Source organism: Pristiophorus japonicus, chromosome 12 (assembly GCF_044704955.1).
Source record: "Pristiophorus japonicus isolate sPriJap1 chromosome 12, sPriJap1.hap1, whole genome shotgun sequence".
NCBI lineage: Eukaryota > Metazoa > Chordata > Chondrichthyes > Pristiophoridae > Pristiophorus > Pristiophorus japonicus.
In genome coordinates this window covers 104,743,577-104,758,361 of record NC_091988.1, presented here as the reverse complement: position 1 = coordinate 104,758,361, position 14,785 = coordinate 104,743,577, and the positions used below count along the sequence as shown (strand labels likewise).

The window sequence follows — 14,785 nt, the reverse complement described above, 5'->3', positions numbered from 1 at the left end:
GTTTCTGGGTTTATCCTTACACCCTTTTTTGAACAAGGGTATAACATTTGCAATTCTCCAGTCCTCTGGCACCAGCCCCGTATCCAAGGAAGATTGGAAGATTATGCCCAGTACCTCCGCGATTTCCACCTTTACTTCCCTGAGCATCCTAGGATGCATCCCATCCGGTCCTGGTGGCTTATCTATTTTAAATATATCCAGCCTTTCTAGTACCTCCTCCTTATCAATTTTTATTCCATTCAGTATCTCAACTATCTCTTTCACTGTGACTTTGGTCGCATTCTCTTCCTTGATGAAGACAGATATAAAATACTCATTTAGTACCTCAGCCATACCCTCTGCCTCCATGTGTAGGTCTCCTTTTTGGTCCCTAATCGGCCCCACCCCTCCTCTTACTACCCGTTTACTATTTATAAGCCTATAGAAGACTTTTGGATTCCTTTTTATGTTCACTGCCCATCCATTCTCATACTCACTTTTTGCCCCTCTTATTTCCTTTTTCACTTCCCCTCTGAACTTTCTATATTCAGCCTGATTCTCACTTGTATTCTCAACCCAGCATCTTTTTCTGCTTCATCTTACTCTCTATCTCTTTTGTCATCCAGGGAGCTCTGGCTTTGGATGCCCAACCTTTCCACCTCGTGGGAATGTACCTCAACTGTAACCCGAACCATCTCCTCTTTAAAGGCAGCCGATTGTTCGATTACAGTTTTGCTGCCAATCTTTGATTCCAGTTTATCCGGGCCAGATTCGTTCTCAACCCATTGAAATTTGCCTTCCTCCAATTAAATATTTTTACTCTAGATTGCTCCCTGTCCTTTTCCATAGCTAATCTAAACCTTATGCTGTGATCACTGTTCCCTAAATGTTCCCCTACTGACATTTGCTCCACCTGACCCACCTCATTCCCCAGAACCAGATCCAGCAATGCCTCCTCCCTCGTTGGGCCAGAAATGTACTGAACAAGTAAGTTCTACTGAACACACTTTAGAAATTCTTTCCCCTCTCTGCCCTTTACAAGATGAACCTACTTGGTTGGAGTTAAGGAATAAGAAGGGAACTGTGATTGTATTGGGAGCTTGTTACACAGAGTTTATTATAGATAACCAAATAGTGGAAAGGAAATAGAGATGAGATTATGTTGACAAATTACAGAAAAATTGTAGGAACAACAGGGCCATAATAAAATGGGTGACTTTGATTATCCAAATCAAGTTGGAAAGAAGGGGGAGGTAAGAATAATTTAAATGGCAAAGAAGGCGAGGAGATTCTACTGTGTGACAAGACTGCTTTCTAAATCAGTACCTTGTTAGTCCAACAAGAAAAGAGAAAATGCTGGCTCTAGTTCAAAATATTAAACAGGGTAAGTGATGCAAGGATAGGGGAACGTCAAGGAAACAGTGAGTAGAACATAATTTGTTTCAATAGAAAAACTGGAAGAGAGAGGAAATTACGATGAAGGTGCATGATTGGAAAGAGTCAATTTCAATGAGATATGAAGGGAGCTAGCCCAGACAAACCAGAAAGAAACATTGCACCAACAATGAGAAACATTCAGACAGGAGGCGAGTAGGGTACAGACTAGACAGATTCCCCGGGAGGTGAGGGGGTACAGACTAGACAGATTCCCCGGGAGGTGAGGGGGTACAGACTAGACAGATTCCCCGGGAGGTGAGGGGGTACAGACTAGACAGATTCCCCGGGAGGTGAGGGGGTACAGACTAGACAGATTCCCCGGGGAGGTGAGTGGGTACAGACTAGACAGATTCCCCGGGGAGGTGAGTGGGTACAGACTAGACAGATTCCCCGGGAGGTGAGGGGGTACAGACTAGACAGATTCCCCGGGAGGTGAGGGGGGTACAGACTAGACAGATTCCCCGGGAGGTGAGGGGGTACACACTAGACAGATTCCCCGGGGAGGTGAGTGGGTACAGACTAGAAAGATTCCCCGGGAGGTGAGGGGGTACAGACTAGACAGATTCCCCGGGAGGTGAGGGGATACAGACTAGACAGATTCCCTGGGAGGTGAGGGGGTACAGACTAGACAGATTCCCCGGGGAGGTGAGGGGGGTACAGACTAGACAGATTCCCCGGGGAGGTGAGTGGGTACAGACTAGACAGATTCCCCGGGAGGTGAGGGGGGTACAGACTAGACAGATTCCCCGGGAGGTGAGGGGTACAGACTAGACAGATTCCCCGGAAGGTGAGGGGGTACAGACTAGACAGATTCCCCGGGAGGTGAGGGGGTACAGACTAGACAGATTCCCGGGAGGTGAAGGGGTACAGACTAGACAGATTCCCCGGGAGGTGAGGGGGTTACAGAGGAGACAGATTCCCCGGGAGGTGAGGGGGTACAGACTAGACAGATTCCCCGGAAGGTGAGGGGGTACAGACTAGACAGATTCCCCGGGAGGTGAGGGGGTACAAACTAGAAAGATTCCCCGGGAGGTGAGGGGGGTATAGAGTAGACAGATTCCCCGGGAGGTGAGGTGGTACAGAGTAGACAGATTCCCCGGGAGGTGAGGTGGTACAGAGTAGACAGATTCCCCGGGAGGTGAGGGGGTACACACTAGACAGATTCCCCGGGAGGTGAGGGGGGTATAGAGTAGACAGATTCCCCGGGAGGTGAGGGGGTACAGACTAGACAGATTCCCCGGGAGGTGAGGGGATACAGACTAGACAGATTCCCTGGGAGGTGAGGGGGTACAGACTAGACAGATTCCCCGGGGAGGTGAGGGGGGTACAGACTAGACAGATTCCCCGGGGAGGTGAGTGGGTACAGACTAGACAGATTCCCCGGGAGGTGAGGGGGGTACAGACTAGACAGATTCCCCGGGAGGTGAGGGGTACAGACTAGACAGATTCCCCGGAAGGTGAGGGGGTACAGACTAGACAGATTCCCCGGGAGGTGAGGGGGTACAGACTAGACAGATTCCCGGGAGGTGAAGGGGTACAGACTAGACAGATTCCCCGGGAGGTGAGGGGGTTACAGAGGAGACAGATTCCCCGGGAGGTGAGGGGGTACAGACTAGACAGATTCCCCGGAAGGTGAGGGGGTACAGACTGGACAGATTCCCCGGGAGGTGAGGGGGTACAAACTAGAAAGATTCCCCGGGAGGTGAGGGGGGTATAGAGTAGACAGATTCCCCGGGAGGTGAGGTGGTACAGAGTAGACAGATTCCCCGGGAGGTGAGGGGGTACACACTAGACAGATTCCCCGGGAGGTGAGGGGGTACAGAATAGACAGATTCCCCGGGAGGTGAGAGGGTACAGACTAGACAGATTCCCCGGGAGGTGAGTGGGTACAGAGTAGACAGATTCCCACAAGAAGTATAGGGCGTTCAGCAAAATCTGGAGTTCCTTGGATCAGGACTGAATTGAAAATGAAAATGACACTTTAAAAAGGGGCACCTGGCACACCTGGAGCTAATAATACAAATGAAAGTCAAACCGAATATAAAAATTACAGAGAGGAAGTAAAAAGGTGAAGAGATGTATGAAGGTAGCAGGAAGGGAAATGGTAAAGGATTTTTAAATAGAATAAAAAGTAAAACACATTAAGTAAGAAGTTAGAGATGAAGAAGGCAAGCTCTTTCCGTCGGTTGAAGGAATGGCAGAGATACTAAATGAGGATTTTGCCTCAGTTTTCACACATGTGTGGTCGTGGAAATGAAAGTGTATGAGAGGAGGGGGGTGGAGCAATTAGATTGGATAACGATAGAATCGGGAACATTACTGAAAATTATTGGTGGGACTTCAAATGTAACAGCCTCATGGCAAATATCCTGGAATGTCAATGGAAACGAGAAATTAGGCAGCGTGTATAATGGGGGTGTGACAAAAATCACATTGGAGGCTTGAGATAATGGATTTCAGAACTGGTTCCAGTGCAGACCAATGACTGGAATTAAGTGGAATGCAGTAAGTGGTATGCAACTTGAAATATAAAAACATAGGCCAGTTTAAAGAAAACTTACCTGATTGGGTGAGAAAAACAAAATGGTGGTTGGACCTGAGCAAGTCATGTTACAGCGCCACCAGTGGTGGGAAGTAAGTCTAATGATAAATTATAGTGGGTGTTACAGCGTTAAAAGTTAATAAATAGACGTTAATTGTAGACTACTAAATGTCACAAAGTTGTGACAAAAATCGTAACAAAGGAAATAAGAAAGTGTGACTTAAGGAGTGTCTACAGTTGTAAGAAATGTATTCTATTAATTTTAGACATAGATAGATATTAATGGAGTGTATGTAAACTTCCTATTGTACGCTAATATTTAGGTAGAAGATCTCCCATGGCACTGGGTTAGAGGATACACTGTTTTAAAACAACTGAGATGTTATCAATAAAGTGACACTGAAAGTGCAGCCACGTGATTGCTATAAGAAGTCTAACGCAGAAAGCGCATGTTATATTCGACTTTTAATATAGCTCTCACAGATCTCCCATGGAGTTGCACATGATGAGTCAGAGGAGATACATTGTTGATAACACCCCTATTGTTATGAAACAAAAGTATGACAGGAATTATGATATTCATTTCCCAGCACATGCTAATTGCAAAACTTACACATAACATCAACGTGTAACATATCAAACAAACACAGGATATAGACAGGCTAAGTGAGTGGGCAAAAATTTGGCAGATGAAAAGTGTTGAAAAATGTTGAAAAGTGCGACGCCATGCATTTTGGCAGAAAAAAAATCAAAGATCAAGTTATTATTTAAATGGAGAAAGATTGCAAAGTACTGCAGTACAGCGGGACCTGGGGGTTCTTGTGCATGAAACACAAAAGGATAGTATGCAGGTACAGCAAGTGATCCGGAAGGCCAATGGAATCTTGGCATTTATTGCAAAGGGGATGGAGTATAAAAGCAGGGAAGTCTTGCTACAGTTATACAGGGTATTGGTGAGGCTACACCTGGAATACTGCGTACAGTTTTGGTTTCCATATTTACGAAAGGATATACTTGCTTTGGAGGCAGTTCAGAGAAGGTTCACTAGGTTGAATCCGAGGATGAGGGGGTTGACTTATGAGGAAAGGTTGAGTAGGTTGGGCCTCTACTCATTGGAATTCAGAGGAATGAGAGGTGATCTTATCGAAACGTATAAGATTATGAGGGGGCTTGACAAGGTGGATGCAGAGAGAATGTTTCCACTGATGGGGGAGATTAGAACTAGAGGGCATGATCTTAAAATAAGGGGCCGCCCATTTAAAACTGAGATGAGGAGGAATTTCTTCTCTCTGAGGATTGTTATTCCGTGGAATTCGCTGCCTCAGAGAGCTGTGGAAGTTGTGTCATTGAATAAATTTAAGACAGAAATAGACAGTTTCTTAAACGATAAGGGAATAAAGGGTTATGGGGAGGCGGCAGGGAAGTGGACCTGAGTCCATGATCGGATCTTATTGAATGGCGGAGCAGGCTCGAGGGGGCTTATGGCCTACTCCTGCTCCTATTTCTTATGTTCTTATGTCTTTTATACTATACTGGGCAGAGCTTTGAGTGTATTCAATCCTAATAACAGTTTCAGGCAGGATTAGACCTTCAGCCCATCTAGCCCACTTATCCACAATATTCCCATGGTGCATTTCCAATAACCCTTTGTCCCAGTTGTTGACAAGAACCTTCTTTCTTGAAACCCATTAATGTTTCTTGTTCTACCACCCATGCCGATAATCTGCTCCACATACTTGCCACCCATTTAGTAAAAAATGTTCCTCCTACATTTTCTATCTTCTTTTGTTATCCTCAATTTGTAAATATAATCCATTGTGCTTAAATTCTGTATAGCTTTTTTGGATCCGGTGTGACCAAGCCTTTAAAATGATGAAACACTTCCATCATATCCTCTCTCAGACTTCTCTTTTCAACAAAGTAAAGACCCCGGGTCATCAATCTTTCCTCATACCTCATTCCCTTATGTTCTGGGATCAACCTCCCCATCATTCCCAGGCATCCATGCCTGGTCATCTACCCGGTACTTGATCACTTCTTAAAATCCCTCCCTCTCCCAACACACACACATACTCGGATATCTCCTCTGTAACCATGCCAAATCATAACCGTCATCCAAAGTCTTCAGTCTTAAGGAAACATGGATGTTGATAAAATCCTCGCAGACTATTATCTCATAGATAGAGATTCTCGGCATTACTTACTGCTATATTGTAATCATAACAGTCTTCCGGCCCTTTGCGATACCGAGGCTTCAGCACCTCTTCACATTGATCGGGTCCATCAGCTGAGGGTGAAAGTGTTAAGGAAGCAGCGTATTCATGGCACAGCATATAGCACAAGGCCCATCTATGTCCCGTCTATGGTGAGGTGCCTTCCCTGCTGCCAGGGGAAGAGCAAAATCACGGGCGCTCCACGAGCATCGGCACTAGAACAGAAATCTTATTGCAAGTGTGCACCTGGAAAATTTATTCAATAGTACACACCGCCATTTCTAACTAAGACAAATGTCTATTTTCTGAACAATTCCAACCCACACAATCACAGAAACGCCTTCACACCAGGTCACAGGAACCCCATTCACACCAGGTCACAGGAACCCCATTCACACCAGGTCACAGGAATCCATTCACACCAGGTGACAGGAATCCCATTCACACCAGGTGACAGGAATCCCATTCACACCAGGTCACAGGAACCCCATTCACACAGGTCACAGGAACCCCATTCACACCAGGTCACAGGAACCCCATTCACACCAGGTCACAGGAACCCCATTCACACCAGGTCACAGGAACCCCATTCACACCAGGTCACAGGAATCCATTCACACCAGGTGACAGGAATCCCATTCACACCAGGTGACAGGAATCCCATTCACACCAGGTCACAGGAACCCCATTCACACAGGTCACAGGAACCCCATTCACACCAGGTCACAGGAACCCCATTCACACCAGGTCACAGGAACCCCATTCACACCAGGTCACCGGAATCCATTCACACCAGGTCACCAGAACCTCCTCACACCAGGTCACAGGAATCCATTCACACCAGGTCACAGGAATCCCATTCACACCAGGTCACAGGAATCCCATTCACACCAGGTCACAGGAATCCATTCACACCAGGTCACCGGAATCCATTCACACCAGGTCACCAGAACCTCCTCACACCAGGTCACAGGAATCCATTCACACCAGGTCACAGGAACCCCATTCACACCAGGTCACAGGAACCCCATTCACACCAGGTCACAGGAACCCCATTCACACCAGGTCACAGGAATCCATTCACACCAGGTCACAGGAACCCCATTCACAGGAATCCATTAACACCAGGTCACAGGAACCCCATTCACACCAGGTTACAGGAACCCCATTCACACCAGGTCACTGGAATCCATTAACACCAGGTCACAGGAACCCCATTCACACCAGGTTACAGGAACCCCATTCACACCAGGTCACTGGAATCCATTCACACCAGGTCACTGGAACCCCATTCACAGGAATCCATTAACACCAGGTCACAGGAACCCCATTCACACCAGGTTACAGGAACCCCATTCACACCAGGTCACAGGAACCCATTCACACCAGGTCACAGGAACCTCATTCACACCAGGTCACAGGAACCTCATTCACACCAGGTCACTGGAACCTCCTCACACCAGGTCACCAGAACCTCCTCACACCAAATCACAGGAATCCATTCACATCAGGTCACTGGAACCCATTCACACCAGGTCACTAGATCTACCCTGATATCAAAATCGGTCAAGCCTGTGTGGTGGCAGATGTGCAAGGGTCACCACACATTAAAAAAATCCATGCACAGACATCTTCCACCCCCTCAATTGGAGTTCAGGACTGGAACATCGGGTCCTTCATTGAAACATCTGTGAACTCATGTGGAAGCAAACATCCTCGATCGAGGGTCCGCCTATGGTGATGATGGAACCTCCCCCTCACACCTGGTTACTGGAACCCCCACACCAGGTCACTGGAACCCATAGACACCAGATCACTGGAATCTCCCCTCACATCAGATTACTTGAATCTCTCCTCACATCAGATCACTGGAATCTCCCCCTCACACCAGATCATTGGAATCTCCCCTCATGCCAGATCTCTGGAATCTCCCCTAACACCAGATCACTGGAATCTCCCCCCCGCCCCGTCCACACCAGGTCACTGGAATCCCTCCCCCCCCCGCCCACACCAGATCACTGGAACTCAGACACCAGGTTACTGGAATCTCCCCCTCACACCAGATCATTGGAATCTCCCCTCATGCCAGATCTCTGGAATCTCCCCTCACACCAGATCACTGGAATCTCCCCCTCACACCAGGTCACTGGAATCTACCCCTCACACCAGGTTACTGGAATCTACCCCGAACACCAGGTTACTGGAATCTACCCCGAACACCAGGTTACTGGAATCTCCCCCTCACACCAGGTCACTGGAATCTCCCCCTCACACCAGATCACTGGAATCTCCCCCTCACACCAGGTCACTGAAATCGCCCCCTAACACCAGGTTACTGGAATCTACCCCTCACACCAGATCACTGGAATCTCCCCCTAACACCAGGTTACTAGAATCTCCCCCCAACACGAGATCACTGGAATCTCCCCCTCATGCCAGATCTCTGGAATCTCCCCCTCACACCAGATCACTGGAATCTCCCCCTCACACCAGGTCACTGGAATCTCCCCCTCACACCAGGTCACTGGAATCTCCCCCTCACACCAGGTCACTGGAATCTCCCCCTCACACCAGGTCACTGGAATCTCCCCCTCACACCAGGTCACTGGAATCTCCCCCTCACACCAGGTCACTGGAATCTCCCCCTCACACCTGGCCATTGGAACCTTATCCCAACAGGCTTACTTGAAGGTGGGTTAATGTTCCGAGCTCTGTGAGTTTAACGAGCGGATACATCGCACCTCAGCCTGGACCAGTTTGCTTCGGTCGCACTGACTACAGATCAGCTTCTCTGCCACCACCAGGAGCAGGTTGGTGTTGGTTAATCTCTGTGCATGGTAAAACCTGGGACAAGAGAGAAAGATTTACTGACAGTCGGTACATCAGCACGTGAAAGCTGGCCAAGAGGCTGAAAGGAACACAAACCCATTTCGACAAGAGCTTTGCCACATTCAAAACCCGAACAATCTTCTTGAGGCAATTTAACATATATAAGTTGTAAAAGCCACATATACACGTGTGAGAGCTCCATTCTCAGAGAGGCTGAAGTGCCCGACAAGATTATTTTCTTTGTTTAAAAGAAACATACTTTTGATTTTGGCATGAAGTTTGGCAGTGCTTAATGCAAGGAGTATAGGGAATAAGGTAGATGAGCTGAGAGCATAGATTCACACTTGGGAGTATGATATTATAGTTATTACTGAGACATGGCTGAAAGAGGGGCAGTTATGGCAGCTCAACATTCCTGGTTACAGGGTTTTCAGACGGGATAGAGAGGGGGTAAAAAAGGAGTGTGGGGTCGCAGTATTGCTAAAAGAAACAATTACAGCTGTGAGGAGGGATGATATATTGGAAGGAGCATCAAATGAGGCCATATGGGTTGAACTGAAGAACAAAAAAGGGACAATCACACTGCTGGGAGTGTACCATAGACCCCCAAACAATCAGAGGGAGATGGAAGAGCAAATATGTAGGCAAATTTCTGAGAAATGCAAAAACTATGGGCAGTAATAGTAGGGGATTTCAATTACCCTAATATTAACAGAGATAAAATTAGTGTGTAAGGTATAGAGGGTGCAGAGTTCCTAAAATGCATTCAGGAGAACTTTTTTTTAGCCAGTATGAAGTCCAACAAGGGAAGGGGTGATTCTGGACTTAGTTTTAGGGAATGAAGCTGGGCAGGTGGAAGGTGTATCAGTGGGAGAGCATTTTGGTGCTAGTGATCATAATTCAGTTAGATTTAGGGTAGTTACGGAAAAGGACAAAGATAGACCAGGAATAACATTTCTGGGGAAAAGCCAATTTTGATAGGCCGAGAAGTGATTTAGCCATAGTGGACTAGAAACAGCTACACTAAGGTAAATCAGTGTCAGAGCAGTGGAAGGCATTCAAGGAGGAGATCCTGAGGGTTCAGAGCAAGTATGTTCCCTTAAAGAAAAAGGTTTGGACGAACAAATCTAGAGCAGTGAAGACAGAACCAAAGTATTTGTTTAACTGGTCCGCCATTTCTTTGTTCCCCATTATAAATTCACCTGAATCTGACTGCATCATGGGGACATGGCTCTCGGGTGACCAAGGCTGGGAACTCAACATCCAGGGTTATTCAACATTCAGGAAGGATAGACAGAAAGGAAAAGGAGGTGGGGTGGCATTGCTGGTTAAAGAGGAAATTAATGCAATAGTAAGGAAGGACATTAGCTTGGATGAGGTGGAATCGGTATGGGTGGAGCTACGGAATACCAAAAGGCAGAAAACGCTAGTGGGAGTTGTGTACAGACCACCAAACAGTAGTAATGAGGTTGGGGACAGCATCAAACAAGAAATTAGGGATGCGTGCAATAAAGGTACAGCAGTAATCATGGGCAACTTTAATCTACATATTGATTGGGCTAACCAAACTGGTAGCAATGCGGTGGAGGAGGATTTCCTGGAGTGTATTAGGGATGGTTTTCTTGACCAATATGTCGAGGAACCAACGAGAGGGCTGGCCATCCTAGATTGGGTGATGTGTAATGAGAAAAGACTAATTAGCAATCTTGTTGTGCGAGGCCCCTTGGGGAAGAATGACCATAATATGGTAGAATTCTTTATTAAGATAGAGAGTGACACAGTTAATTCAGAGAATAGGGTCCTGAACTTAAGGAAAAGTAACTTCGATGGTATGAGATGTGAATTTGCTAGAATAGACTGGTGAGTGATACTTAAAGGGTTGACAGTGGATAGGCAATGGGCAAAGTGGCAAGTTGGATCCAAAATTGGCTCAGAGGCAGGAAGCAAAGGGTAATGGTTGATGGGTGTTTTTGTGACTGGAAGGCTGTATCCAGTGGAGTTAGTACTTTTTGTGGTATATATCAATGATTTAGACTTGAATGTTGGGGGTATGATTAAGAAGTTTGCAGATCGACTCGACTGCGTGGTTGATAATGAAGAAGAAAGCTGTAGACTGCAGGAAGATATCAATCAACTGGTCCGGTGGGCAGAACAGTGGTAAACGGAATTTAATCCAGAGAAGTGTGTGGTAATGCATTTGGGGAGGGCTAACAAGGCAAGGGAATACACAATAAATGGTAGGGCAATGAGAAGTGTAGAGGAACAGAGGGATCTTGGAGTGCATGTCCACAGATCCCTGAAGGTAGCAGGCCAGCTAGATAAGGTGGCTAAGAAGGCATACAGAATACTTGCCTTTATTAGCCGAGGCATAGAATACAGAGCGGGGGGGGGGGGTGGGGGGGGTTATGATTGAACTGTATAAAACACTAGTTAGGCCACAGCAAGAGTACTGCGTGCAGTTCTGGTCACCACATTACAGAAAGATGTGATTACACTGGAAAGGGTACGGAGGAGATTTATGAGGATGTGACTGGACTGGAGAATTTTAGCTATGAGGAAAGATTGGATAGACTGGGTTTGTTTTCTTTGGAACAGAGGAGGCTGAGGGGAGACCTTATTGCGGTGTATAAAATTATGAGGGGCCGAGATAGAGTAGATAGGAAGGATCTATTTCCTTTAGCAGAGGGGTCAACAACCAGGGGGCATGGATTTAAAGTATTAGATACAAGGTTTAGATGGAAAATGTCTGAAAGGGTGGTAGAGGCAGAAACCCTCACCACATTTTAAAAGTATTTGGATGTGAACTTGAAGTGCCGTAACCTCCAAGCCTACGGACCAAGAGCTGGAAAGTGGGATTAGGATGGATAGCTCTTGGTCAGCTGGCACGGACACGATGGGCCGAAATGGCCTCCTTCGGTGCTGTAAATTTCTATGATTCTATGATTTCTTGCATTGTTAAGTATTTTTAGACCTTGGGCCAAGTCTCAAAACAATGCTTTTCCCGAGTCCCCTCTGTCGAAGTACTTCATATTCACACCAATATTAGTTTAGGGACCACTTATCGCAAAAATCAATGTTCCCATCTTCAAAAAGAGAACATTTTGCAGAAACTTTCATTCGAAAATAGGCAGAAATCTCGTCAAAACCCAGAGTGATGACATAATTGCGAGTTACTTAAATGACCAATCACAATTGTTGTATTTGTCAGTACCGCAAAACCAGCCAATCATGATGTCTGTACTAGATCAATCAGAGTCAGTGACTGCATGCGCGTGGTTGTGGGAGCCAAAGGCAACACCATTTCTTTTTCGGACTCTAGCCGGATAAAGTTCTTCACGAGTGTTCATCAGTGGAAATTTACTGGAACTAGAGAAGCTAAAATTGCAGAGAATGCCATTGAAAGTTTAGATCTGGAGCTGGTTACTGCACCAGAAAGATGCAACAATCCCACACTCGATTGGATATCGGCAGTGATACATGCGTTTCACTGATAAATCCAAAATCCACAGAGCCAAGAAGAAGCAAGAAAGGGAAAATCAGAACTATGAACGTGAGCACACGTGATTTTACAGTATTTCCTATGAAACTGTGTCAGCCTACAAATGTTTATATCCAACTTTTGTTCCTTAGTTCAATGGTTATGCCATTTGACACGTTCCATTTCGTGGGCCTGCTTCAGCCCCATATACTTATTTATGTGTAGACTGACTGACTCTAAACTTCTCACTCTGGTCATAACGCGGACAAACACAGCAAAAAACAGGTTTTTTGACCAGGGTCACTGTCAGTGGCGCTGATTAGAATATCCACTTTATCATTCCTTCGCAGCCATTGCAGAACCAGTACAGAAAGATGAGGAGAGGAGTAAAGCTGCCACCAAGGTTTGACTGCTTCGCTCAATGCTGACAGACCCCAAGGTTATACCTGCAAGGGCAACCCATCTTCTTCCTGCAGTGCCTACTCTGCAAGAAGAACATTGTGGAGAGACATGGCCGAAAAAGACGGAGAGAGAGGCTGGTACAACGTGAGACTAACACTGCAGGTCAGCTGCTCCTAGCAGCAGAAACCCGCAAAGATGAGGCAATCCGACTGCATATCCATGGACAAGATCTTGTTGTTCTTGAAGCAAGGTATCATCTTAGCTGCTACCATAGTTGCACAAGATTTCTCACCAGAAAGGAGACCCTCCAGAAGGCAGGATATAGGCACTTGTGTGATACAGTGATAGAGGGCAGGATTGTGAAGAACTGTGAAGTTCTTAGAATGACAAAGCTGAACAGTTTGTTTAAGAAATGCATTTTTGAGAAAGAGAGTATCGATGCTTCTTCTTATAAAACATATAATCTTAAACGTAGAATGCAGAAATCTTATCTTTTCCTGAAATTTGTCAGATCATCACACTGTAATAAGAGTGATCTTGTTTTGTAGAAGTTTTGTATAAAAGCAGGGAAGTCTTGCTGCAGCTATACAGGGTATTGGTGAGGCCACACCTGGAATACTGCGTGCAGTTTTGGTTTCCATATTTGAGAAAGGATCTACTTGCTTTGGAGGCAGTTCAGAGAAGATTCACTCGGTTGATTCCGGGGATGAGGGGGTTGACTTATGAGGAAAGGTTGAGGAGGTTGGGCCTCTACTCATTGGAATTCAGAAGAATGAGAGGTGATCTTATCGAAACGTATAAGATTATGAGGGGGCTTGACAAGGTCGATGCAGAGAGGATGTTTCCACTGATGGGGGAGACTAGAACTAGAGGGCATAATCTTAGAATAAGGGGCCACCCATTTAAAACAGAGATGAGGAGGAATTTCTTCTCTCAGAGGGTTGTAAATCTGTGGAACTCGCTGCCTCAGAGAGCTGTGGAAGCTGGGACATTGAATATATTTAAGACAGAGATTGACAGTTTCTTAACCGATAAGGGAATAAGGGGTTACGGAGAGCGGGCAGGGAAGTGGAGCTGAGTCCATGATCGGATCAACCATGATCGTATTAAATGGCGGAGCAGGCTCAAGGGGCCGTATGGCTTACTCCTGCTCCAATTTCTTATGTTCTTATGTTACAACAGAAGAAGTTGTTGAGGAGGCCGTCAGAGATTTGCTTTCAGAAACAAGCACAAGTGAGACTGACACAGACATGGATACCAGCATGGATCCTGGAGCCAAAGTTCCTGTCAGAGGGTTGGATTTAAGACCCGATTGCAGACCCTTGCACCGTGCTGCTCGGGCACATGTAATGAGAGAGAAGTCTGGTGTCGTTCCTCCACTGAGATGGCCACCAACTGCCAAGGAATTAACTCTGGATGTGGCAAAGAATTTGGTACCAGATGAGCTTTTTAATTTCCTGGCGTGGACAACGAGAATCACCAGTGAGCTTCTGGTAGACAACTCATAGGTAGCAGTAGATGACATCAACAGCCGCACGATTATTTCTGTTTGCTAAGACAGCATGATCTAGGATTGAAAAGGAGGAGACTCGTGCCAAAACACTCGGCTTTGGCCATGTCTGTCAGACGTATGACTGTCGCAGCACAGTTGATCGGCCTTCTGAATAGTCTTGGGGGCTGCTCCTCAAATCCTCAAGTACTAGAACATGACACAGCACTGGCTGAGCTTCAGATTCAATGAGGTGAGCAGTAAATCCCACCCAATATCAAGTCCAACGTACACACAACATTGGTTTGGGACAACAACGATTCCGGAGAGGAGACATTATCAGGAAAGGGCACAGCTCACAATACAAATGGCGCACTGATTCAGCGGGATGAGTCAACTACAGCAAGGCAACCAGA

At 46.3% G+C, this 14,785-nt stretch overlaps 1 protein-coding gene across 2 annotated transcripts in view; it reads right to left on the bottom strand.

Annotated features, from left to right (window-relative positions):
* The window catches only part of LOC139277400 (voltage-dependent calcium channel subunit alpha-2/delta-2-like), a 1,881,585-nt gene that overhangs the window by 5,135 nt on the left and 1,861,665 nt on the right, over window positions 1-14,785 (bottom strand). For both annotated transcript variants that reach the window (XM_070895823.1, XM_070895824.1), the window contains 2 exons: window positions 8,906-9,015; window positions 6,163-6,245 (listed from right to left, as the gene is read on the bottom strand). In XM_070895823.1, the coding sequence (XP_070751924.1) occupies window positions 6,163-6,245; window positions 8,906-9,015 (193 nt within the window). The remainder of the gene's footprint in view (window positions 1-6,162; window positions 6,246-8,905; window positions 9,016-14,785) is intronic.